Source organism: Synchiropus splendidus, chromosome 6, assembly GCF_027744825.2.
Source record: "Synchiropus splendidus isolate RoL2022-P1 chromosome 6, RoL_Sspl_1.0, whole genome shotgun sequence".
In the NCBI taxonomy this organism is placed as follows: Eukaryota; Metazoa; Chordata; class Actinopteri; order Syngnathiformes; family Callionymidae; genus Synchiropus; species Synchiropus splendidus.
This window is the reverse complement of record NC_071339.1, coordinates 12,633,746-12,660,459: the sequence shown is the minus strand read 5'-3', so window position 1 is coordinate 12,660,459 and position 26,714 is coordinate 12,633,746. Positions and strand designations below refer to the sequence as shown.

Genomic DNA, 26,714 nt, shown 5'->3' with positions numbered 1-26,714 from the left:
CATACAAGCATCATATACTGCTGACATAAGGTGGCACAAACTCAAACTCACCCTCGTCTTACTAACAGACGCTAAAAAGAAATCTTCACTCTGTCACTGTCTTCTTCCAAAACTCCTCAAAAGACCAAAAACTGGGTTATATGACTTGCTTGTCAAGTTTGAAATATTCAACATGGTGACATACGAATGTGCTAGAAGTGTTTACAAGCTGATCTAAGAACATGTACAAAAGCACCAGAGGCTTCCTGTGACTCTTCCTCCTGCCATTTTGTTCAAGTTTGGGATGACTTTTGTTCCAGTTAAATGGATGGTTGATGCACAGTACGTGCTGTTTCCAGAACCCGTGAATCACTGACAGTTCAGCCACTCGTTTCTAAACAATAAACAGGTTTATTAATGTCATTCGCGCTCGTTTACAGTCTGTCTGTTTTTCTGATCTGACGTTTGACCGCTGTCCAGTAGGCTGGTGCTGAAACACCTTGTTCCCTAAACTGAGACACGCATTCCACATTTAGGGTCGAACATGATTTGGGAAACACCTGGAACACGATGTGGCGAGTGTTACACAAAGTTTTCCCCTCGCATTTTGGTCAACCCACAACAACAACACGACGCCGTTCGATTGGTTTGTTTCGAGAGATGCGGTAACCAGATGCGCAGAATCAGTAGGAAATAAGACTGAATGAGCCTCCACCCTTCTGTTTTACTCACGAGCAGCTTCGATGAAATAAATAAACACCTTTTATGTCAAGGGGAAACTGCAACGCGAGGCGAAAAGAGAGGTTGAATCACCAACCTGCCATATTGTGAACGCGCTTGTTCGCGTTTGTTCTCTCATGATGGTGCAGAGTTATATGACACACGCTTGACGCCTCATGAATATTCAAACCCATATGAATTCACCGTCATGGCCATTAGTTGTTGGCAAATCTGCTCACCTCACTGCGAACATTCAAACGGCTGGTGCGGACGAATCACAAGGAAAAAATATATATCAAGGAGGTTAACGGTTTTACTGCAGCCAGGGTCCAACCCAGTCCAACTCCCCCTCCTCTGCCTCCGACATGTCACACCAGTCTCCAGCGAGATCTACAGCCGAACCTCCGGCTGGTTCCTCAGCATCCCGCGGTGCGATCTTTTTTTTTTTGGTCCGAAGATCAACAAGTACGTGCCGAGAGTGATGAGCACGGTGTGTTTGCAGTCAGCTGAGTGAAGAGGCGCTGCGCGCTGAAGGAGGATCCAGGAGGCTCCCCGCTCTCCTCCACATCTCTTTAACCCTTCACATCCACCGAGGTCTGTTTCAGCTACATTGATTTACATGTCTCTGTGTCTTAACAGAGCTCTTTCGTCTATTCAAATCAATCTCAAGTCCATAAACCTAAATTGGACTTTTTCTAGTTTAGTATTTCTACATAAGTACTATACTTTAAATTCCCCCTAAAAACACACACTGCTAGTCCAAACAGCTTTTATTGATACGACAATATATTAAATACAAAAACACATTGGGTAGAAAAATGTTCACTGTTCACATAAATCACTCTGTGACATTTTGTTGAGCGTCCTCTTGAGTCGGTACTGAATCTGGAGGTCGCCCTCGGGCTGCAGCATCCCAAAACCGTAGCGACTGCGATTGAACGGAGGCAGCTCCGCGTCCGGGTCACACAACTTCAGTTCCAGATGCGTCAGGATCAAAAAGACAAATCTGTGAAGTTGAGAGAAAGAAGTCGCCATCACAACCTAAAGAGTTTGACCTTTGACTAACATTGGATCGGCTGTAAGTGGGTGTGAGCCCTCCTCTCTCCCCTCTTCACAGTCGAGGAGTAATTAGTGTACTGCAGCGCCTTGCTAATGGGAGAGATGAAAGAGGAACTAAAAGGATAATATAGTTCATTTAAGACTGAGATTCTACAGTTTGTGGTCCATTGCTCATGATGGGGATTCAAGGAAAACGCCTGGATGTGGAAAAGCCATCACATAACTCATCTGAAGCTTCGATTCTTGAAAGGATTCCTCACTTTTTAATGGAAGTCACAGCGAAGTCTTTCCCCACGCAGATGTTACTCCCTGCTCCCCAGGGCATTGTGAAGTACTTGAGACGCCTTCCCTCTTTGTAGAATTCATCCTTCATTGTCAGATCTTCATTCAAAAAGCGATCATACTTGAATTCCTGTTAAGAGGGAACATAAAAATAATTGCATTTGATGGCTCTGAATGTATCTAGTTTTATAGTGGCTCGTTCAGATGTGATCAGTGCTTCAACTGTTGCAGTGCATGGTGGGATGTGTAGTATGTAAAGTGGGAGACAGTGTACATCAATAATTCTACTGATGAAATCGACATGAACAAAGCATGGCTCAGGGGCCACATGTGGCCATTTCTCTGAAGCTCTCTGGCTCACAGTGTATAATTTTAGCCTTGTATTCATTCAAATCTTGTTCTTTTATTCCCAATTTGAGTCAATAATTCGCAAAAATTCCACGACAAAACTATTTCCCTTTCAATTTTCTGTCTTTATTTCACAACATCTCAACCTTTTTCGATCGGTCTTCCATCATTCACCCAAGATGAACTGTTGCTATTTGGTAAAAAGCATTTTCCCAACCATCAGAGACCCTGATGCCAAGCTGCAATGTTCAAAACAATCCATCACCATGCTTACATGGCTGCAGTTTTTAAATTCACTGACTTTATTTTAAACCAGATGAAGCTCAGTTATTGCTCGCAGCATGTTGAGCTTAGACGCTCACGTGTTTCACTGTCCAACATGGTGGACACCACACTGTAAACCCAGCATAAGTGGGAGAGAATGAATTTCCACTCAGACCCGGGAGCATCCCCGCATCCCTCTGACAGAGCTGAAGGGATTATTAAAGAAGATGAATGAGCATGAGTGGAGTCAGTAATCGTAGTAGTAGTAGTAATCGCAGCAGCGATAGTTGTTGCTGTGCATGAGCTTGTCCCTTCAGGTGAAAAGGACAGTTCCAGAAACATTGATGCTGCCTGCTTTGATTTGATTCAAAGAGCGAGAAGTTTGGCTAAACTGAAAGAAACCATCCAGATAGCAGCAGTTTTCAAACAGATGTTACAGAAAGGATTGTTGCTTTACAACCACCTCCGCTTTGGATCTGCAAGTAAATGTGGGAGAACCAAAGGGAGAAGGCGGTTCTAGAAATAGAGTAGAAAGGGAATTGTGTACAGTTGAATTTCCCTGAGCGGAAAACTCAAGTCCGGAAAACAATTTGTGTTTCTGTTAGGGGTGACGTTTGATGGAAGATCAGACCTGTGGATCTTGGTGGATGTGTGGGTCCATTTGTGGACTGAGCAGAGGGAACAGACTGACTTTGTCCCCACGTCTCAGGTGGTACGTCTCCCCGTTCCCCATGCGTAGAGCCTTGTCTTTCACCACCTCCCTGGTGATCATCACGGCCGCCGTCAGCCGCAGAGTCTCGCTCAGAACGCTGTCTGCAGGAAGGAATGATGTCAGTGAAAATTAAATAAGCAAATTCACGTGGGTGTCATTTAGATTGTTTTCCTGCTGCTGTTGTTTTCCACAGGTCTTAGCTGCGTGTGTTTCCACGTCCCCAAATTGGTCCGGCCCCAAGATGGAAAATCTCTAGTGGATAGCGAGGGAAAGCTGCAGCAGCTGCTACATACCGAACACAGGTGTGCGCTGTGTTTCCAGGCGCTGGATGTGGGGACGCTGCTGGGAACCTTCCTGCAGAGTCAGACCTCTGATCTCAGCCTGAACTGCTTCCATGGCCTCGGGGTGTTTGAGGAGGAAGGCGAGCAGCCAGAAGGCAGCAGGTCCTGCGTTACACTAATATAAATAAGGAGTCATCAGTGAGGAAACAACAACAAGCCTGTGTTTGTTTGGCGGGGACTGATTCAGCGTCCAGTCTGGGCGTCTACTGGAACATGAATGCGTGAAAAACAAGCACGTTTCCAGGTTAAGTCAGACTGTTTGCTTTCACAAAGCAGCGTGCTTCCATCTCATCCAGAGAAAAGCCCAGTGAGGTATTAGGAGACAAAGCTGTCGGCCGCTGGGTGAGACACCTGATCCTGTCAGACAGTAATTGCTGCAGGTTAAGGGCGCTGTTCTTTTTCTACCTCAGATCTGCTGTCCATTGACAGACTGGGCAAATGCCCAAAAGCGACAACAGTTGAGCCACATTACCTCCCTGGCCCTGACGGCTCGAGTGACCAATGAGCTCCAGGACGCTTATCTCAGCACACATCATGTGAATGAAAGCTCCTCTCCATTTAAACATCTTGCTCCATATTTCCTCACTACTCCAGCTAATCCTCTCTGCAGTGCTGCTCCAATTTCCATCCCAGCCCAACTGTGCTCACATCTCCCTGCAGATGTGTTGGTGCACAGGCGTGTGGAGGCTGTGTGGTCTTTCCCCGGACCAGCAGCAGCCACAGACTATTTAAAGCCCACAATCACCCCTCCACCCACCTACGCCGTCACTCAGTGTTTTCATGGCAGGAACATATTCCAGGGAGATTCCCGCTCCAGTTGGCCACTTAAAAGCCTCTGCTACATCCTTTTTGAGGAATGTCAGAACAACGCTGAAACAGCCCGCTACCTCCCCCATCTGGCCAAACTGGGCAGTGATTCAAAATTTCACATGGTAAAAAAATGGAATAAATAAAATAATTACTCCCAAACTTAGATTCTAACACGCAATCAAATATATATATATATATATATATATATATATATATATATATATATATATATATATATATATATATATATATATAAATCCCATATATATATATATATATGGGATTTTAACAAGTTAATTACGATTCATTACAACAAAAAATGATTTTAATTTAATTGAATTTAATAGTTTGCATTCCAAACAACAGGGAACCTTAGTAAGTGCACAAGTTTCTGGTCCACTGATCACACTGATGCACAAGACACGTCGCAGCAAGGATGAACAACAGCAACAAACATCCCTGAACAAAAGCAAATAAAAGCATCTGTTTGCTTTTGTTCAGGGATGTTTTTCACTACACAATGGCCAGGGTTTCCACTACTCTGAATGTACTTGAAATTCTTATAAAATTGAAATTCTTATACAAATATTTTCAAGACAGTAAAAGATATATATATATATATATATATACTAGTATATATACTAGTATATACTGCTACTAGTTTTATTTGAACAAAATTAAATTAAATTAAATTAAATTAGGGACACAGACGCTAAACATCTAGGTATTCTATTCTAATTTTCTCAGCCTGGAGGGACAACATGAACACCCGCCCTATTCCCACCATTGCTACTGAAAAATGGAGGAGGGGGCCAAAAGGGAATTTCCTGATCAATCTGACGGGACCAGACCTTGCACGTGAAGGGGCTGTAAACTCTGGGACAGACGTCATCGCTGCCTGAGTCATTCCTGTCGGTTCCTGTTCTCGTGTGCAAAATCCAACCGCACTCATTGATGACTACTGCAGGAGCTGAATTACTCCGTGCTGCGTGTTGCAGCATGTTACCGTGACAGACAGGAATCCATTGGCTCTGCAACCTTAGCATGCAGGTCATGGGAAGAATTTCAGAGTGCAGTCAGGGTATGGGAAGCTGTGTGTGTTTGGGTAGCAGTGTTGCTGGTTTATGCTGGAGCATGCTCCACTCTCACCTGTGTGGTCCAGAGTTGCAGCAGTAGAGCTTTCCTCTGCATCTCAGCATCCACACCTTCTTGTTGAAGGAAGCTGTGGTAACTTTGCTGCCAGCAGAGGTCAGAGGCTCCTCCGTGCAGCCACTTGGGGGACAGCAGTTCCCACAGCCGCTGCCGAGAGGTGTAGGCCTCTTTTCTCTCTCCTGCCATGATCCAAAATGTTTGGCATAAACGACGAGCATTCATGTAGGAAACGGATAGGATGCAAATTCACTTTACCGCTCCGAACACAACCACGAGCCAGTTTGGCGAGAAGCTCATCAAACTTGCGGAACTCTTTGTAAACAGCAGCAGCATTTTCTTTCCTCTCAAACAGCGTGAGATACCCCGCCCTGCGCAGGAAACAGTGGCTGCATTAGAATTGGGTCATTTTGTGTTTTTGTGATGTGGTAAGGAGCAGGACGTTTCTGATGCAACCTGAAGAGGAAGCTGTAGCAGAGGCTGTAGAGCCCTTCCGGTTTCCACTCTGTCAACCCCCATCCTGTCTGCTCACTCCACAGAATCTCCTGCAGTTCTGCGTCCATGGAAGTCACGAGTCGAGACAGACTCAGGCCTTGAAAGTGCCTGACAAAAACAAGAGATGCGCACAATTCATTTCTCCGTCGCCATAACTGGATGCGTCACTCTGACACGTTTTACTTTTCCATCCATCTCCGCTCAGCTCCTGGCTGCACACTTGGCAGATGCAGGTCGAAAACCCGGTGGATGATCTTGCTCCGGTTCCGAGTACTGTCCAGACAGATCGTGTCGTTGAGCACCGCATCGAAGGAGTTTGGGTCCAACAGTATAGTCACATAACACCCAGCCACGCGCACCTGAAAAAGAGATGAAGGACATGAAGTCTCCTGAAGGCAAGATCCAGTGTCAGGGAATTTACAGATCACATCACAGCTGCATTTCACCAGATTTTCTAACAAACGACCGTTCATTTATTAAGCATTCACTTTGAATAAATGATATGAACTATCAAGTTACACTTATCTCTCTACATAGTTAATTTATATACTATAATGATGTTTAAAAGTGGTTTCAGGTTCAATTTTACTGTGGAATCACTGTGGCAAGATCAACTTTGACACTATGAGACGTTGCTTATTATTTGTAATTAATTTCCACTTGCATGTGTTTTCGATTCAATATAAAGTGGATATTTTCTGGCAGTGTATTTGTGCATGTGTGTCTCAGTGTCATAAGAGAAAGTGAAGGTGACCTCAAGCAGCTAGAACAGTGAGTCTCTAGATAACCTTCACTTGAAACCTAGCACCAACTAACATCACATGTCAAGCGCGAAAGATAACACTCTCAACTTAACAGGAAATCATCTTTGTTTTTCATCGGTGAATTGGTGGCGTTGTTCCTTTTTAACAGACCAGCTGTAAACAAAACTCACAGTGAAGATGTCGCCATGCTTAGCTTTCATCTGAGCCAAAAACCTTGGGGCATCTTTTCCAAACGACAGAGCGTGTCCCAACCAGGGAATCAAACCTTTGTCCAGCGGCGGTTCGTTGGGACGCCTACAAGAGAAATAAAAAAGAAACAATCTTCTCAGCAGGATTTGAAAAATAAAATCATCGCTGCCTGTTCAGATGGTAACTGAAAATCCTCAACCATATTCTCTCATGAAGACATGTGAAAAAGCAAGATAGCATCTTGACAGTTAACCCATTGCATAATGAGGCCACCTCACGCGCATCAGAATTCTGGGGGGGGAGGGTCAAACGTGCGTCAGACTTTTCTTCTAGTAATCGACCTGAGGTGAGGTGAAGCTCAATTCCCATGAACATAATCTGGTAACAGACTTCTCCCTGAGTATTCCAGTCTCCCTTGCCTCATTTGCCAGGATCACCTTCACTACCTCCAGCAGCACACCCACATGCGGCCTGTATTGGGAGAAACTCTAGAAAGTTGTATTTCTAACAGCGTCAAATTTAAAATGCTATTAATGCCATTTTTGTACTTCTCATATTAGTAATGACCATTTTCACTAGCTTTCCTTCCTTGTAGCATTTGAACGTCTTTCCCACAGATATGAATGAAAGTTAAAATATTGACTTTCTTGGCCTTCAACATGCAAAATAATAATTGAAAACCATCTATAAAGATTTTGGACTATCTCAGTTTGGATGAGCATAGTTTTGCTTTTCAGCTGAGTGTATATATAAAGGCAGACATGAACTCTAGTTTGACCCTTGCCCTGTGCGTCAAATAATGTTTTAAGGACAAATATTGATAAAATGAACATTGATTTATTTTTTTTAAACCACTGTTCCATAAAGCCAAAATGAAGCCAATAAAGACAAAATCTGTACTTAAAATACTTAGAATTGTTCTTATATTGCTTTATATTGTGAACCGTTCTCAACACTCTTAGTCAAAATCGATTTAAATGGGGGCGATATTTACTGTAATAAATGAAGTTTGCTGTGGTGATGACACTATTTCGGTTTAAAAGTATTTGACTGGCAGATGCCATCAGAGGCTTGGATGACTATCAAAGGCTGCCAGTTCTTCATACCTGTGGTTTGCGTACAGTGACTACAAAGTTCTTGGAATGATACTTTTATTAACCTGGATTTTTGGAGGTTTTGGCGAGCTGGAGCGTATTAACCCAGGTCCGGTTCACAGGTCCAGAGGCCAGACCTCCAAGCCCAGTGTAAGCTGACTATAATAAAAATGACACTGCCAGAAGACTAACCAACGGAATTGTATTTTATTTTCATTTTCTTGTGAAAATATAAAGTGTCTCGGATGCCAACATCTGATGTTGTACACGGCGCCACACGACCCCTCATCTCAGGCCAGAACACGCCCGCAGTTGAACTCTGAACTGCACAAATATAGATGGATATTTACCTGCTGCGAGCGCAGAAGAGAAGCGATAACAGCAGCCCGACTATCAGTAGCAATAGTGTCCATAGCATGGTGCCTCAGGTTCCGGTCCGCAGCTCCGACACAGACGTGCGCACTCACAGCATCGCTGCCAGCGACTCCCTTATATCCTGATCATCTGAGGTCATCGGTAAGTCTCGCGTCTGAATGTGGGTGTGGGAAGGTGTGTTGGGTGACGCACCGGCTCCCTCGGAACTCCGGAGCCACTCAAACCACTTTCATGTCAGAGGAGGTGGAATGACTTTAATTCGAAATAAACCTATTTAAGACGGCAAACAGTTGAATCACAACATTGCATTGGCCTTAACTGTTCTGGAACATTCCTCCACACTTAAGTCAGGTGGTGATGTCTGAACTTGCACGGCTGATGTCTGTCATGCCAGAGTTCCTACTCTAGTTGTGCGTCGCAACGAGTTGGCGCTGAAAAGCGTTTGTCATTTGGTGCCAAATACCGTGTCAGCTCACGCGCCTCGCTGCTGAAAGACAACAAGTACAACTAGTTGGTCGGCTGCCACTGATATGTGACGTGACCAGCAGACAGACATTCAAACTAAAAAATAATCAAGTGTGGAGAAGTCACCTGCTTTAGCTTCTATTTATGGCATACTCGTTGCTCACAAACCGCCAGCAGAGGGCAGTCACACTCTTCCTGACACAACTGCGTCGATTCGCAACGCATCAGCTGTTGATATAAGAAAAAACATGTATGTAATTTAACTTAGATTTCTTTTACGTAAAAACAAAAACAAAACGATTTTGTTATAAAATATTGCGAACGTATCGGGTCACATTTTATGATGCAAATACCTCATCATATTTTGGATATATTACTGCAAACCTGGATGTACTCCACTTACATTGAATATTTTTATTTATTGAGAAATAAAAAGTCGAATTATAATATGAAATCTGTTCATTAAATCCAGAAGGTTTAAAATCTGTACCTCACAGGCACACAATGTCCACAATAATCTAATATTGACGGAATGTATCCGAGCTCCTCAGGTCTAAGAGCAGTTGTCAAAACACCTATACAATAACAATCTGTGTCGAGGAAGCAGGCCTTGGTGAATCCAACATCTTTAGGACGTAGTTATATTCTCTCTCACATGCACCATGTGCTGATTTGTTCAACGCTGAGTTTAATGGCACGTAGCAAGTGGTGGCTAAAGCTATTTTTATAGCTGTAGTTTTACAACCTCCAGAGGCAGAAATGTGGTTAGTTCAAACTGGAAGAACAACATGTAGTTTTACAAGCTGCACTTGCTCAGCAGCTCCCCCTTCAATGCATAGGCATTTTTAACTCTTGCATTTTGTTTTCATAAGAACCTGTGAATAACAAGTCTCTGTAGTTTTGGCTGCATGATGTCAGGAGTTTGTTGTGTTTCACAGATCACAAATATTAATTTTGGGGATTTTCATCAGCTAAAATGAATCACTTATTTTATACTTATATGTTTCAAATGTATTTCTTCATATGTGGTGCATACATCTATAATATTCAGGCAGTGTCAACAATGATAATGATCATTGAACCAGTAGACTAATGAATAAATGGCTTGAAGTTGAATTAATATGCAGTAGGCAAACAACCAGGTGATCAGGCAATGAAACTGTTTAAATAACCTGCGGCTACGAGATTGTGACTCATCATTTTCTCATTCAGTGATGTGAAAAAGCTGTAATAACAATGTCGCAGTACACGATAACTGTCAAACAGCATTCTTTCCACAGACAGATGATGACAGTTGGATGACTTTGAATCTAAAATTCTGCTGTGTTTTGTCTTTTTCTGAATCTCAGACTGAGTCAGTGCATGTTGTTGGAGTTCAAGCGTCACACACATGATGATGTCATATCCAACCTTGAGAATGATGATGAGTTAACTTACAGCTGAAGCTATTCAAAGGTTCCCAGGTTTCCAGGTATGATCCTGGAGCTGTCAGTGTTGTTACTTTATTGGCAGGTACACTTCATAAAATTTAACCGTGGCTGTCAATAGAAAACAATAATTTAGTGAGCTGTCATGTTTCGTATTGGAGCAGGAAGTCCACATGAGGTCAGTCGTCTGTATCTTTAAAAGGTATTTTTATTCAATTTTATTTAAAATAAATAAATAAACAACAAAGCACTGATTCTACATTTCATCAACTCCTGACACTTACAATGGATTGTGTGTAGATCCACGCAATCTGTTCAACTCACAGGTTAACAAGGATTGAAGAAATCATACAAATCTAGAAAGTATTCTTTCCATTTATTTTTCCCCCTTTAATTATTGAATGGAATGGAATATATTTTCATTATTTAGTTAATGCATTTCTACTTCATTTGCTGCACTATTCTATCTGGTATTTTTGATTTGTGATGAGTACATTATTTTCCCCACAATATTTCACATTTCTATTGTTTATTTGTGAGGGGATTTTTTTCAAATGATAATATTCATATTATTATCAAATAATATAATATGGTGTGAGTGCCCAATACATTTTAAGATTGTGGGGGAAAATAGTTACATTTCCGGTTTAAAACATAAAATAAACATTTAAGAAAAAGACTGTAAATACAGCGTCAAGTGAGGGGTTTTATTGAATTTTATATGACCATAAATCAAATGAGGGATACGAAATATCGACTAGAAGGCAAATATTATTACAAAAAAAAAAAAAAAAGAAATTGAACAGGGTTAAATGTATTCGAGAGCAAATCAAAGTGAGCACAATAGAGACTAAAACAGTCGCAGTCCAAACAGACAATGGAACATTTTGACATGGTCGGTATCAGATTGCATCCATACTGTAGAGTCAAGGGTCTGTGATCCACAGCATGATGTGATACATTCTCACTGACACACGGTATTTAAAAATGTGACGTAGATCATCTTTCCCCTTGTGATAGACTTGATCTGCCTGGAGGAGCGAAGTATTGAAGCAGGGAGGAGGGAGAGGTGGGCGGAGCCTCAGATCGACTTTCACGTCCATTCAGTCTTGTGCTGCAGCAGCATTGAACTTGCCCGGAGACGCGCGCGACCACATGCAGCACTCTCGCCGCTGCTCTTCCTTTCACCTTCACGGGGATTCCGAAGACAAAACAAAATGTCCATCCAAGGCAAAACCATCCGCTCTCTGCACGGTTCGCTTTCGGGGGAAGAGCTCGGCATCACGGTGCACTTTTAGGTCGACGTCGCCCCTGAACGCAGCAGAGCGGCAGCAGCCCCGCGCGAGAAAAAGGCGTTAAATCTCGGAAGTGAATGATCTGATTGTTGCTGCTCAACTCTCCGGTGAAGGACTGCAGTTCAGCTGCGTCGTGGGACCGACCACACGTCGTTCTCTCCGTGGATTGTACCCGCCTTTCTCCACCAAAATGTCATCTCAGGCGAAAGTCAAGAAGGACAAAGAGATTATTGCCGAGTATGAGACCCAAGTGAAAGGTTGGTAACCAGCAGGCCTTTGTCGAACTGCCCAACTTTATTTCCAACATCACTTGGAATCCCACTCAATGCCTCTTGTTTATCGCGATAAATGTCGCGTGCGTGTCAATGTAGCTGTCATCGGATGAGATGCATGTGCTCGAGCTGAGTGACGAGCTTATTCCTGCAGGCCAAATCAGCCGGTGAAGCGTTATAACGTGTGCAGCTGATGCAGCTCCCAAACCTGAGCATCAGGCGTTGAACTCACCTCACTCAACACCGGCCTTCCTTCCTTCCTTCCTTCCTTCCACGTGACACCTTGTGCACACAGCACGTCTTGATTTAAAACGAACAGGTTTCACATCTAAATGCTCAATATTGTCTTTTCCCAGAGATCTGAAGGGGAAAATGCTGGAGGAGGTCACACAGCAAACACTTGAGAAAGTCCATCAATAATGCATGATGTCTGCATCAATTATGAACCATGAAAGGATTTCACTGTCTGCTGCTAAATATGTGACCAAATAAAGAGTCAGGAAGTGATGCTGCAGAGGCTTGGTCAGGAGAGGATGCTGGTGGGGAACGCCACTACGCCACTCATCCTCACAAGGTCTCGCTGGAGTGGAGACTCTCTCTGCTTCTCACATTAAAAACCCTCGATTCATTTCAGTAGGACTGATCCGAATCTTAATCTGGATGTAGCGAACAACCCTCAAACAATGTTGGGGCAGGTACATGTAGATTTGTTTTAGCGGATCAACTGCATGCTGTTTTTTTATAAAGTCTTTTATTGTTTCGGGAGGCCTTGAACAGAGGAGGGCGTGTGAGCACAAGGCCATCCAACTGAATGTTGAGTCCTCCTTCAAAACATTCTGCAGTCCAAGTTCAGAACACCACTGGAATTTAATAATCTAATCTGGTCAGTTCTTTTACTAGTTACCGACATTTCCCAAAATAAAAACATCATTCAGATCAGTTTTACTTTTTGAGTAATACACAGACAGACAGATAAACATTACACCCACAACTGTTCAACTGCTGTTGGTAGTTGCCCTGTGTCATGTGACTATGTTTTGGGAGAGATTCTTTGGCTAAAAAAATTACATTTTAAATGTTCTGTTTAAAACACACGAGTCTGTGGGTTTTATGAAATGTCTGGAATGACTCATATCATTTTAAAAGGGGCTCACATGCCAGGAAACCCTGAGCTCCCCTGCTTCTAACTGTCTGGGCCGACTATCAACTTGTGTTTGAAAGAGTCACAGTGCTGAATGTGATTTTTGTTTTTACCTTTTTAATTCATTCAGCTTTGAAAGGAAAAAAAGCAGTGTTTTTTTTTGTACTTTTCTGTTCTTCATCCCGCTTATCGGGGACGCAGAGGCAGCAGTCTGAGCAGGGATGCCCAGACTTCCATGTCCCCCACACACTTCCTCCTCTTCTTCTGGAGGGACCCCGAGGTGTTCCCAAGCTACCATGAGATATAGTCGCTCCAATGTGTGCTGGGTCTTCCCCAGGGCCTCTTCCCTGTGGGGCACGCCCGGAACACCTCTCTAGGGAGGCGACGGTGAGCCATCCGAAACAGATGCCTGAGCCACCTCAGCTGACTCCTCTTGATGTGGAGGAGCAGCGGCTTGTTTGCCTCACGAGGACCTCAGTGCCTTCGCTTATACCTCTGCTGCCTGTCTTCTTCTCAGTCTCCAAACCATGAGTCATGACAGGCTTTCATACTTTCCTCACTCAAACCTCCGTAACTCACTCATCTCAGATGTATTTTAGTGGCAAAAACATCTCCTTTTGATCTCCCCAGTGCTTTAGCAGCTGAGGGCGGCCCCCTATGATGGGATTTAAAATATATATATTTTAAATATTTCCTCTCTTCACTGCAAATCAATTGGAAACAAATGTGCACATGACACTACATAGCTAATGGCTACTGTTAAAGAGCAAACGTATGCCTTGGTATTGAGCCCATGTGTTTAATGTTTAATCCATCATTAATCCACTCAACAGTTTTGTGACGTCTGTGAGCGCCAGCTTTAAAGTTTTCCTCCGTCCTGTGAATATCAAGGTATTTTCAGGGACAGCTTTATGTCCACAAAATAGCTTGAAACAAGTTGCAAAAATTGCGATTCACTTCCTCCTTTTTCAATATTTATTTATACGTCCCCCACGCCGTGCAGCGCTGCTCCATCAGCTCTCCTTCTCCCATCTCACTTTCAGTAAAAGCTGTTAAGCTGACATGTTAAGCTCATTTTGTGACTGCGTTTGGATCATTTCTGAGCCGGGCTGGGCTTTGCTTTTGACATCGACACTGTCCACCACTAATGCTCAGTGCTGAGTGCAGGGCAATTCAATCAGGCCCAAGCCCCAATGACACGTTTCAGCAAGCTGACAGTTTAACAGGTCTGGAGCTGTATTTACTGCGAGCATCACGTTGATCAAACACTATAGACACTCCCTGCACCAACCACCAAGAGGCATTTGGCCTCATCCATGTCTGATTTTAGCCATAAAAGAAAGAAGATTTCCATCATAAATGTCCGTTAGTAAACGTCTTATCTCATTTTAACAAACTCATGTTCATACATGTCATGCTTACGTTTATGTTTCTAAGTTAGACGCACTTTAAGGCTCAGAATATTGCGTTATCTTTCAAATATTGCCGGAAGTTTGTTGTTTTGTTCTTGTTCTTCTTTTGATTTAAATCAAATGCAGTATTATCACTACCATACGGTTTGAACAAAACTTGATTCATACAGTCAGGTACTGCTCATCATCCAGTTTATTTATATTCAATATCAATTTTCCTAAAATGCACTTTGTTTTTCAACATGAGGTGAACGTTGACAAATGAAGGTGCTAGGTCCGGCGTGTACAACTAAATCCCAGAAGGAGTATGAAGGGCCATCAAGCCCATGAAAATGAATATTAAAAGACACTTCAATTTCAATGCTTCACTATCAAATTGGTGTAGTATATTTGATTAATAAATTTATATTTCTTCGATTTATAGATTCTTCGAATAGATTCTCTATTTTATTTATTCAGTAAAGGGAAACATGTTTCTGCATTAGCGGAGTAAATGATGCAAAAACAGACATTTTCTTTTTTTTGTTTTGCCCATGAAGGCCGAATAAACACAGGCATAGGGCCACATGCGGCCCCCGAGCCACACTTTGTACACTTCTGTGTTCAATTATGATCAGTTATTGTGGTTGTTTTTCATCTACTCATGTGGCTGTGTAAATGAAAATAAGAAAACAGTAGAGGAAGTCGAGCGACATCAGCCGGACTGAAGTTGTGAGTGATAATCCAAAGGTGATCCTGATAATAAAATGTTCCACTGGCCCTTTAAATTGGAGACTATTATCGCTTACATCCTGCTGAACCAGAAACCAATTGTGACAATGTTCCCTTGCTATTATGTCTGTAACTGGACGGCACATTATCTTTAATTTTTCTTCATTTGCTTGCTGTAATGGATGTATTAAATTATAGTTTGCCATGGCGCACAGCAGCCGACCAATTCTGTTTTATCTCTGGCAAAATTGAAGCTGTACCTCATTTGAAGATGTACAATTCAAGTCCCAAAGGCTGCACCTTAAGTGATAAATGTGGCGTTCCTCACAGGTGTGTGTTCCCTGATGAGCACACGGACACACCCCGTGGTGTGACTCCTCATAATACAGGAATGTCTCCTCATGTAACTGCCGGGGTTGTATTATGACCGAGACAATGTGTCTGTGGCTGAGCAGGAAATACTGCAATAGCGGAGTCTAAAACAGGAGGATTTTTGCTGTCCAGTGATTGAACCTCGCCAAATGGACTCATTACCGCGTTCATGAGGCGAGGGTTCACCGACTGCAGCTCCTGAGTTGCGCTAAATGATGTCAACGTGTCAGTTTGGGTTAGGACGCGTGATTGGCCAGGCATGGCTGGCTGCAGACAGCCTCGGAGACTGCTGCCGGCCACCGCAGTCGCTGAGCGCGGCGAGGTTCAGCAGCCGTCTCTGGTGACAAGGACTCCTCGCAGTGTGATGTTTGCTCATCTTCCCTGCAGAAACTGGAGCCACTGCAAATCAAATATGGCCGGCAGCTATTGAACAGTTGCAGGCAGCAAGTATCGTTACGTGCCAAAATGGCTTGCACTTCCATAAATGTTGTTAGAAATCGTAGTGGATGACATCAATTAACCGCGTAGTGAAAAGCAAATCCAATATCCTCAACATTTTCACAGTTTCGTTGGCAACGTTTCGTCCGCTGAGCAGTGGTGTAACTTCGTCTTGTGAGTGCAATTTCTCCGCGTTTGTGGGTGTGGAGCGTTTTATCGCCTGAGACAAATCTTAATTCAGGAGCCTGTTCTGGCCTGTGGCTACTTTTATTTAAGAAAAAAAATGCTATTGAGTAATCATTAGTCAGACAAAGAAAGGCGAGGTAACTCCTGCAGAGTCGTACTCCTGGGTCTACATGGATTTGAACTTGCTGACGGCTCCCTCACGATGGTGCATTACACGGAAATAAAGCCTGAATCATTCATCGAATCCACTGCAATATTGCCCCATCCCTAGTAACAGTTTCGCTTCTAAAAATAGCATCCAGACAGGAGAGTGAATGCAAATAATGTGAACTGCTCTGGTGGAATCGGTTCTATGTGCTCATTAGTCTGTGGCGTGTTCATGTTCTTGCCAGTTGTTTCACCGTATGTGCCTTTTTTACCAGCATGTTAAACAGCAACATAAATGACTATATCATTGTTGATGTTGTAGCTCTTAGGGCAGAAGGCATTTTTCCTGGTGTAAGAAACATTGAATCTTCCGGTCTGTGTGTTATTGTTGTGTTTATTTAAACTTTTATTTTTCATTTCACAATAGTTCCACCTATTGCTCTCTTATTGACAGATGCCTTTTTTGCTACTTTTATTTATCATTGTTTATTCTTATTTTATTTTTTTATTTTGGAGACTGCAGTCGGCCAATAACAATTTTTCCCAGAGGTCTTTATCAACACTATTGCATGAGGTCTGCGAGATGGTTCTGGTGAAATGTGACAAGATTCAATAGGTCGACGGAGGTATGGTCCCACTAGCATTAGCCTGGATTTCCTCCAGATGAGTCTCATGTTCCGACTGGTAGTTTGTGAGGAAGGATTCAATCAAATTTGCTGAATGTTTTATTCTTGCCATTTTGGAAATCACATTTCTGTTCCCTTCCTTCACCTTTGCAGTTCATGTAGTCGGTGGCTGTTTAGTTTCCACCTGAGTCCCGTCGATTCCTCTCAGACATTGAGCCTTTCCACAAGTCTGTTCAAAACCGTCTGCCAGCCTCCTTGCTTCAGCTTTGGTGACGGGGATTTTCGGCCAAGGTCCTACCATATTGCCTTGCAGACTCTGCGGGAGCGATAGCGATATTCCGAATGCAGTGCAGATTCGCGGAGTATCCAGAATCTGATACTTATGGGAGATATGTTGTCGCCTATGAAAATTATAATGCGGCAGCATGGTCAAGTACATGAAAACTTCATGAAGAAGCCCGAGGCTCACAACAGCAGGCGCCATTATTGGATTTCGGAGTAGGATTTCTGTGGAGTTGACATGCACAAATTCTATCGGCACCGAAGTGAATCTCATCTCCAGCATTTACACAACTGATCCAGTCGGATTCTGCGCTGTGTAAATGGGCCCTGAGAAGGATAGTGGCTAGCTTCCTGACTCCGTCGCTACTGGGTGTCGCACGTGCTTAGGGGAAACTGACTGCTGTCCCATTGAGCTTATGCACTTCGCTTTCATTGCTAAATAAAATTACATCAACAATGTTGGTGTAAATTGAATATTCACATGTGACATCAGCAACATTTCATGGGCCAAGTGACAGATAATATTTGCACCTCCAACTGGAGTACTCTGAAATAGGGAAGTGTGTCTGTCGTCGTTACCGCGAGCCACTCCTGCTCCCAGTGTCCCATCAGGAACCTGGTGTGCTCTCTCTGGAAGTCTGTAACCAAGCAACTGAGGAGACCTTTGAGGGAACAGCGATCTCTACTCACCGCGACTGCTCCATTCACATTTTCACCCGAGACTTTGAAACATCATTTAGGTCAAAACAAAGGGCTAGTTCTTCTGCCGGGCAATCTTTTCCATTGGTGCTGGTCTACAATGTTCCATTCAGTTCACAGCAATCTTTCGCACTATTGAATTACTCTGTCATAAAGGAACGCAATGTTGCTCGACTACTTCCTTTTGTCTTCCAGTGATGGATTTGTTGAGGCTGTGTTTAAGAGTGTGTGTTAAAAGATGTTAACTGAGTGGCAAGTTATTTTTCCTTGACGTGTAGCTGGTGTCGCCAATGTAAACACACCTAGGAAGACAAAAGCTAGTTGCAACACACACATATATATATATATATAAATGCGACTGCATTTATATATATATATATATATATATATATATATATATATATATATATATATATATATATATATATATATATATATATGTATGTGACTGCTGCTGCTATGACAGGTGATGTGCAGCACTGGACAGATTGAATGCTTTCATTTTCTTCACTGCAACTCACTTTAATTAAGCTTTTTTTTCCATTAGGCTTTCACCACCCACACACAGCTTAAACATTTCCAGTGTAAGGGTGAACGTTTTATCCGTTGTAATCCTTGTGAGGTTAAGAAATAACCAACTGCATATGAGCAGAGTCTAGAAGCTCTGCAGATACAAGAGAAGAGCCAGTGAAGTCGTGTCTCTTCCTCAGTCATTTGGGAGAGAATGTGGTTACACTTTAGATCAGGGAACATACATAACCATTAATAAACTAATTCATAACAAGTTATTCATATGTTGTCATCATAAAGTGCAGGTCAGCGTCCAAGACAGACCTGGTCCAATCACTGAAACTTCACTCTAATACAAGGGCTGGGGAAAAATATGACTCCAAATTATATTTTTGACAATATTAAATATCAATATTTCTGTCCGGAATCGATTTTTTTCTCTGTTTTTCTATATTTATGATGCGAGTTTCCTGGCAAACAGTTGGCAAGCTGAGCTCAAGCCCTCTCCTGCTCAACAGAGCAGCCGATCAAACACACAAGTTTAATACTCGTAACAAGCTTTTATTTTCAAACACCAACTATTGTCAAATGTTGACCAAGGACTCACGTAGCTGATGCTAGCATGGGGCGGCCAACTGTCACTCCACAGTGCCAATTCGCAGATGCACCATGGACTGCATTCATAATATATATCCATATGAAGTCACTTGGCTAGACAGGCCTGACAAAAGCCTGAGTTTTATGCTGGTTACGAGAGAAGTGGCAACGCTTTGTGCTCTGCTCAGTATAGCTCTGTGGGAACGTAGATAGTGGAATAACACCATCCATGTGATGGTTGGTCGCCCTGGGCTGTAAAACTGCGGGGAAAGTAGTTGGATATTGGTTATTTAATCCAGCTCCCTCATCGTCTCTCTCCTGCTGCATCTGCACATTGGTTTGTGGTAACGCAGTCTCTCAATCGCTGAAACAGTTTAGCCCCCAAAATATTACTGTCAGAACCTGTTCCGGCTCCCTGTTATTGCACATTAACTGCTCTGTATATTTATAAAGAGTGAATAATACTCTTTATGAATACACAAATACAATCACGGTCACCACTTTGACCAAATATCTGTGGAAGCCGTGAAGGGGATTTTTATTATTATTTTTTATAAATTAATAAATCACAATATAAATGAAATTGGCACCCGAGTATTCAGGAAAATTTCGAATCGGGCTAAATGCACATTGTCACAGCCCTACTAAACAACATTGTAAGTACTCTTATTCAACAGTTAATAACCGTGTAATTACCTTATCAATACTTAATGTATTGAGCACAAATTAATTAAGTTGCTAAAATAAATTACTAGAATTCTTTTTTCTTGTGGAATAATGAAGTGGTTTTAGAATTCTTTCATGCTCCCATCTTTTTTATCATGCGTTTCGCTGCTTTCATTCAAATGCTCGCAGTCATTCATATCAGAGATTTCATTTGCATCAGATCAAATGCTGTGGAAGCAAACATTAGCGCTTTGTGATTTCACTTCTGTTGTTCTGAGAGCATCGTTTTCGTCTCTTGCTTTACTAATTAATTTTTTGCTTTTCATTTATATGGTGCAACACGTGCTTTTTTATGTTCTTTTATGGCATGATTTCTACTAAAACCCGACTGAAATAAACTACTGAAAATGTGACATTGTGAAAATGTAGCATGAAATAGTCGAACAGTGACCGAGGACAATAACCACTATGGCAAACTGAGAAGTATATCATAGTATCTAAAGAGAACGCGAAAGAACATAGAAATGACATGACTGTGGGAGTAAGATACTACTTCAGTCCTATTATTTATATTCTTCTTTTCGAACATTTCCAACTGTATATTTTAGTTGTCCATTGTTTATTTGAACTAACAATGTTATCTTCTGTTGGGAAACGCTGTCACCGTAAACAAGGATCAGATACGATTTGAGTCACGGGACTTTCAGACACTTTTCCTTCAGCTAACAAAGCGAATGCTGGACCTTGATGTCACATGACTGCTCTGGAAAAGCAAACAAGCCGTGCACAATTCAGCCTTCACATGACTTGATTTTCAACCGGAGAATCACATTTTCGAAGCCAATGAGCAGAAAGCCGCAGCGCTCTTGCATGGATATAAGCTCCAGAATTTCGAGGCAAACTTCACTAAAGGCTGGCTCAGCACAATACGTTTTGAGGAGCTGACCTATTTTATATTTTCCGTGCTGTCTGCTACGATAAACAGGCAGGCATTTCATGTGCACATGTGCCCTCACTCCACACGCACGCACATTCATACAGAAGATAAATGCACTTTGACGTCCATCTTGATCCCAGGATGATGACTGAGTTGTTTTATTAGTGCCACCTCACCTTGGCTTGAATTGTGCCCCCACTCCTCTGTTAAATAGGGTGAAATATGGTCCAGCGAACTGAAGCGCTTTAATCTCTCCTGACAGTGCTTTTTCTGTTTCTTTTTTTTTTTTTTTTGCAGAGATCCGTAACCAGCTGGTGGAGCAGTTCCGGTGTTTGGAGCAGCAGTCTGAGTCCCGGCTGCAGCTGCTTCAGGATCTGCAGGAGTTCTTCCGGCGAAAAGCTGAACTCCAGCTTGAATTCTCCAGGAGTTTGGACAAACTGGCCGAGCGCTACTCTGCCAAAATCCGCACTTCAAGAGAGCACCAGCACTTCAAGTGAGTCTCTCAGCTGAGAACTTAAGTAGGCTGACACCGGAGGCAGATAATGGACAATGAGAAGGGACATGTCAAATGCTTAGACATGCACAAGATAAATATTCGGGATAAATATACCATGACTTCCTTTTCAAGTGGGACTTGATGGGAGAAACACAAGTGAAACACAAGCTTTAGGACACTGAAAAGTGTAACTTGATATTTAGAAATGTTGAGTCACTGCTCAACACGATCCTACGCTACAAAGCCATGTTTGGTATCTCATTATTGCTCTAGCAGCTGTGGACTAAATGCGCTACTGGATAAGTGGGTTAATAACTGAGTTGAAAGACACACATGACGTTTGATCATTAGAATAATATTTTAATTTGCATTTGAGTGATAAGCTGCTTGTCACATTGCTCACACAAGATGGATAAGTACAGTGAAATAATAATGCGATGAGTAAATACACATTTTAGGACTGAGTTACGCTGAAAAGGCCCGGGGGCTGCCATTTCATAGCCCCTTCCTCATGAGCCCAGCTGGGTAGTAGAAGCAATGCAAAAGAGAAAATGTGTTTTTAATACAAGTATATAATCAATATTAATAACACACGTGACAGTATTAAATATCGATAGTCAATGTTTTCCCCAGATTCTGCTGGCAGCAAGACGCTACGTCATATTCCTGAGAAACACTTGGGAAGCTGAGCTCAAGCATGTGTCCTGCTCAACACAGCACACATAAGTTTCATACTCGTGACAAGCTTTGATTTTCAAACACCAACTATTGACAAATGTAGACCAGGGACTGGTTGCTGGATTCACAGCATCTTGCAAACAACTGTCACTCCACAGTGCCATTTCGCCAGTGCACCATGGACTGCATTCATATAGTGATATAGTGTATCGTATACTATATATATATATATATATATATATATATATATATATATATATATATATATATATATATATATATATATATACAAGCATTTGCCCCCCAGAAAATGTTGTTGAAACCATGTTCATACGCTCTGCTCTTTTGCTAGGCGAAATACATTTTAATAAAAATGTAGCCTGGCTGCCAACCAGAGTCCCATGTTTTCGTGCCGCCCCATGGCTATATTAGCTGCGCGCCTGCATATTAGAAATTCTTTCTATTGTGTCTCCAATGCTGCATGACAGGAGTGGACGGATGATATGTTGAAGAGCCAGGCAATTATAATAATAAAAATACTCAATGACCTGGCTTCACTTGTTCTCTGAGTTTAAAGGGGTTCATTGAGTTACGTTTCCTACATTTGTTTTATCTTCAATAGTTTTTAAACAAGGAAAATGTTTCATTTCCAAATGTTCTTTTTGTGGCACATGTTGCAATACTGATCAGTGGAATGGAACAGAGACTTGGGAACAAAGGTTTGGACAACAAAGAGTAGGGGGATAACAGCAGAGGAAATGACCTGAAATGAAGCCAGGGCCAAGAAAGCTTGTGGCCTCGGGCTGCTTTGATTCTCCCAACTAGGTCAGACTCTTTGTCCAGCAGCCCCCCTCCCCTTGTCCGCTCTGTGTCTGTCATCTCATCTGCATTCTCATACCACAACAATTCACTCCTGCCAAACTTCAAATGCACATATTTCTCATTGACCACAGAAGACTGGCCTACGGGACCAAACTCAACTCTTAAGAGTGTGAAAGTGAGTTGTCCGTGACCCACAGTGCTCTGCAACGTGAACATACGCACCTCTCCTTTATGAGGCTAATCAGAATAATAAGCCACAACCTTCAACAGTAATTAAAAGCAACTTTCTTCTTCTAAATTACACACGACCTCCGGGATCAGGAGGTCCATGCTGAGTTCAGCCACGACGGTAGCAAAAGCATGCCTTCAACGGGAGAGCCTGCTCTCAGATATCCATGTTGCATGACTTCCCCGAACACCCACTGCCCCAGATTCTACCGGCCATGAAACGCTCTCATCGTTTTATGTGTCTGGCCGGGGCTCGATTCTCTGCTCAGAGTAGTGACTCTGTCATGACTAATACTCGTCTAGTTAGAGGGGTTTTTTTTCCAAGTGGACTCTTCACTGTCACAATCGTTTTTAGCTGTGTAACCTCAGCGCTCCACCGTATCAACAGCGGTCACATCAAATTTGCGTTCCCTCTGAGACATCGTTTCATTTGAAAAGATATGCTCTATTTTTTTCATTTACTTCATATGCACCAAGAAGTACTCTGGTACCTTGTTCATGGTGTCCCACAAAAAAAACAAAACTGTTGACTGGTCATATAAGGTGTGTTGAGGGAACCCTACTTTTTAAAAAGGCTTGATGATATATAATACAAACGCCCTTCTCCCGGGCAACATCCACCAGCTCCGAATGAGGGAACCCGAGACACTCCCAGCCCAGTGAAGAGGTCTCATCCCTGCTTCTGGGTCCAGCTCTTGGTCTCCTCCCAGCAGGCCAAGCCTGAAACACCTCCAAAGGGAGGCGTCGAGGGTGAATCCTTAACTGGCTCTCAACTCCGAGTCTCACCCGAGTGACAGAACTACTCACTCTATCTCTTCGGGACACGCCTGCCACTTGACGGAGAAAACAAATTTCAACCGCTTGTTTCCAGGATCACGATCTTTTGGTCATGACCCACAGCTCATGACCGTAGGTGAGGGTCAGGATGAAGAGCTTTGCCTTTTGGCTCAGCTCTCTCTTACACAAAACCGAGTTCAACACCGCCCCTTGTTGTCGAGTTTAACTTCACCTTCTACTCATTCAAAGTATGTTGGATTCAGTTGCATGACAGGTCTTTGAAAAAATTCAAATAAAATATTTCTGTGTTTTAGAAAAGACCAAAATCTTCTCTCCACCATCAACTGCTGGTATTTGGTCTTGGACCAGACGAGGAGGGAGAGCCGGGACCATGCCACTCTCAGTGACATCTACAACAACAACGTCATTGTGCGGCTGGCACATGTGGGCGAGGATGTCATCAGACTCTTCAAAAAGGTCAGAAACATAATTACATGTGTGAGGGACTGCAAGTCTGATTGTTAACAACGTGCGGCGTCACAGAAATTGTCTGCACTGATCTCATGACTGACTGGATCTGAACTTCTTTGTGTTCGATTCAGCAGACCTTCAGTTGTTGACCATGTTGAACACCTTTAAATAGTTTGGTACAAAGCTGTCAAACTCCAAAATAATTGCTGTATATATATTTATAAAACCATCATGCTCACTTCAAACTGTTTTTTTTTTCACTTTGTTTGGCTTTATACTTAGTACTGCCAACTCTGAGTACAAGGTTTATACAATCTTTGCCTCAACATTGTGTCTCTCGATAAACAGTTTAATTCCATTTTTCCATTTTTGTTGGTTCATACTGAACATGGCGATAAATAGTTACAGATTTCCAAAGCGGTCACGACACGAGACACGAGAACAGAAAGTTGAAGCACGTTTTTAAATTAGAAGATAGATGTGAGACATGAGGAAATATTTGACTGGGTTCATGGGAGAAATAGCATCATTGCACAAGTACGATGGGCATTATGGCAAACTAACATCAGAAAAGGAGATGGAAAAATGGGGAAATTCTGCCTTGTTTCTTCTTGTGTACGTTCTTTTTAAAAGCAACGTGCACTCATCAACTGCCCTCTTCCTTTCCAGAGCAAAGACATCGGGGTGCAGATGCACGAAGAGCTGGTGAAAGTCACCAATGAGCTTTACACAGTAAGTTACACCAAATTTTCCACTGTCATGGCGCTCCCCTTTTTCTTTTCCGTGTCAACAGCCTTTAAGCTCATCACTCCTCAACCCTTCCCTTTTTTTCTAACCTGTGAACCGGTGACATTGTCGGATTAATATTCGCCTGATCAGCAGTTCATGCTGAGTCAGGTCATTTCTGCCGTCTGTGGAAGGTTGCACTCGAGATGAATTTGCATTTCGGCCCCCACCTGTGAGGTCGTGTGGAAAGAGAGTTGAAGGAGAGAGAGGACAGTTATCTGTCTCGAAACTTAGCTGTTTCATATGTAACTTGATTCAACAAGATTTCAAGCATGTGTTGCACGGGTTCTTTGTAATATGTTTGTAGATATTTATTGATTGGGTTTGCGGTGGAATCTTTTGAGCGCAGCGCTGGGACTATAGGATAGCTGATCCCTTGATGAGATGGGATTTGGGTTTCTGTTGCTACAGTATGCCGACCCCAGTTTCCAGTGAGACTCGGACTGTGCCATCGTCTGCTCTTTGCCACTGGTTCTGATTGTGACTCAATATTCCCGGCAGGACCGGACAGGGAGCTTTGGTTTTTATCATCTCAGGATCTCATTTCTGGTGTTTGGTCTACGGTTCTTGCTCACAAAAGGTTTGTTGCTGAATGAGGGAAGGATGGCGCTCAAGCTTGACGTTTCGGTACCAGCCTGATGAAGTGATGCCTAAAAGAAAGGTTTTCAATTTGCTGGTCAATCTTGGCTCTGGCTGTCACTCTAGCTGAAAGCCTGGACCCAGAACATACTGGTGAGGAACTCGGTTATCCTTATACCACCAGTTATACCACCCCAATATTCCCTCAGCTCAGTGCTGCATCCATCACTCCACCTTGGTTTCCACAAAAAAATGGATGACACAAGCAACAGTGAAAACCCCTGTTTGGTTGCAGTGAGAGTATCTGCTGAGCAGATCCTTTCCAGTGTTCGCAGTGATAAACTCTGTATTATTGTTAGGTCAGCGCTGGTCTGATCTTGTTGTTCCGCCATAACACCATGCTGAGACTCGCTGAATAAATGATTGAGCGTTCCAACCCTCACGAGTGGTTTGTTTAATAAGGCTTTTAATACATTATCATGTGAGTAATCAATGCTGTTGGAAGACTTCCACGCACTTTGTGTCGACTTGTGGTAGATGTTGCTAAGCAAATCGTATGCTCCTCAGATTGTTTTCATGTCCCTTTTTTAATGTTATGTGTTCTACTGCACGTAAAATAAACATTTAATTCTACTACAGATCTAATCGGAGGATTTATTGAACTGAAAACACTAGTTTATTACCTAAATTATGTTATCCTTATTTTCCTTTAGGTACTGTTCATCCTTTTATCAATCCAACCAAAAAAAGGGGGATTTATCCCTGATATTGCTGCCTCCATTTGCACTCAAAATGCTCAAGCCTTTTTATTTTTTCTTCCTAATTACACCATGTACATAAGTCCTCACACAAACTAGTCTCTTTTTGGAGATGAATAGATAACAGCCGAGGAAGTGTCGGCGGCGACACTTCCTCTTTTCAATGAGATAAATGAACTGAACTTTTCATATATGATGTGTGCAGCAGACTTGTGGTCTTTTTGTGAGCGCGAGTGAGATGTCATGTTGATGTCAATCTGCATTTATTCGGAAGTTAAACTGGGGTAAAGACGAGCTGTGCAAACAGATCAGATCGTTTTTCAGTTTTAAGTGATGAAGAATAAGAACAGGACCT

At 42.6% G+C, this 26,714-nt stretch overlaps 3 protein-coding genes across 6 annotated transcripts in view; 1 reads left to right on the top strand and 2 right to left on the bottom strand.

Annotated features, from left to right (window-relative positions):
- Positions 1-1,212, bottom strand: part of kcnb1 (potassium voltage-gated channel, Shab-related subfamily, member 1) — a 31,870-nt gene extending 30,658 nt beyond the window's left edge. Inside the window, exon 1 of the mRNA XM_053868422.1 lies at positions 939-1,212. Within this exon, the coding sequence (XP_053724397.1) occupies positions 939-952 (14 nt within the window). The 5' untranslated portion in view covers positions 953-1,212. The remainder of the gene's footprint in view (positions 1-938) is intronic.
- A 272-nt stretch (positions 1,213-1,484) lies between these two features.
- ptgis (prostaglandin I2 (prostacyclin) synthase) lies at positions 1,485-8,697 on the bottom strand. 2 transcript variants are annotated; one of them, XM_053867606.1, is made up of 10 exons: positions 8,557-8,697; positions 7,094-7,217; positions 6,343-6,518; positions 6,121-6,267; positions 5,923-6,035; positions 5,665-5,846; positions 3,658-3,820; positions 3,284-3,465; positions 2,019-2,170; positions 1,485-1,705 (listed from the first exon to the last, which is right to left on the bottom strand). In XM_053867606.1, exons 1-10 carry the CDS (start codon positions 8,622-8,624, stop codon positions 1,522-1,524), a joined length of 1,491 nt encoding a protein of 496 aa, XP_053723581.1. In that variant the 5' UTR covers positions 8,625-8,697; the 3' UTR covers positions 1,485-1,521. The 2 variants fall into 2 exon arrangements, with proteins under 2 accessions (XP_053723581.1, XP_053723583.1); XM_053867608.1 differs by lacking the exon at positions 7,094-7,217 and having other exon boundaries at positions 8,557-8,688.
- A 2,885-nt stretch (positions 8,698-11,582) lies between these two features.
- Positions 11,583-26,714, top strand: part of LOC128760307 (SLIT-ROBO Rho GTPase-activating protein 3-like) — a 31,315-nt gene continuing 16,183 nt past the window's right edge. For 2 of the 3 annotated variants that reach the window (XM_053867603.1, XM_053867605.1), the window contains exons 1-4: positions 11,583-12,025; positions 21,062-21,257; positions 24,080-24,242; positions 24,906-24,968. In XM_053867603.1, coding sequence (XP_053723578.1) covers positions 11,959-12,025; positions 21,062-21,257; positions 24,080-24,242; positions 24,906-24,968 — 489 coding nt within the window. In that variant the 5' untranslated portion in view covers positions 11,583-11,958. The remainder of the gene's footprint in view (positions 12,026-21,061; positions 21,258-24,079; positions 24,243-24,905; positions 24,969-26,714) is intronic. The other variant, XM_053867604.1, reaches the window with a different exon arrangement.

Excerpts from the sequence above, each read along its gene's own strand:
- ptgis (XM_053867606.1), bottom strand. The coding sequence starts at position 8,624 with ATGCTATGGACACTATTGCTACTGATAGTCGGGCTGCTGTTATCGCTT. Across the intron at positions 6,519-7,093 it reads AGCATGGCGACATCTTCACT|GTGCGCGTGGCTGGGTGTTA; the intron begins GTGAGTTTTGTT and ends TCTCTTTTTCAG. Across the intron at positions 1,706-2,018 it reads GCTGTGACTTCCATTAAAAA|ATTTGTCTTTTTGATCCTGA; the intron begins GTGAGGAATCCT and ends TCAACTTCACAG.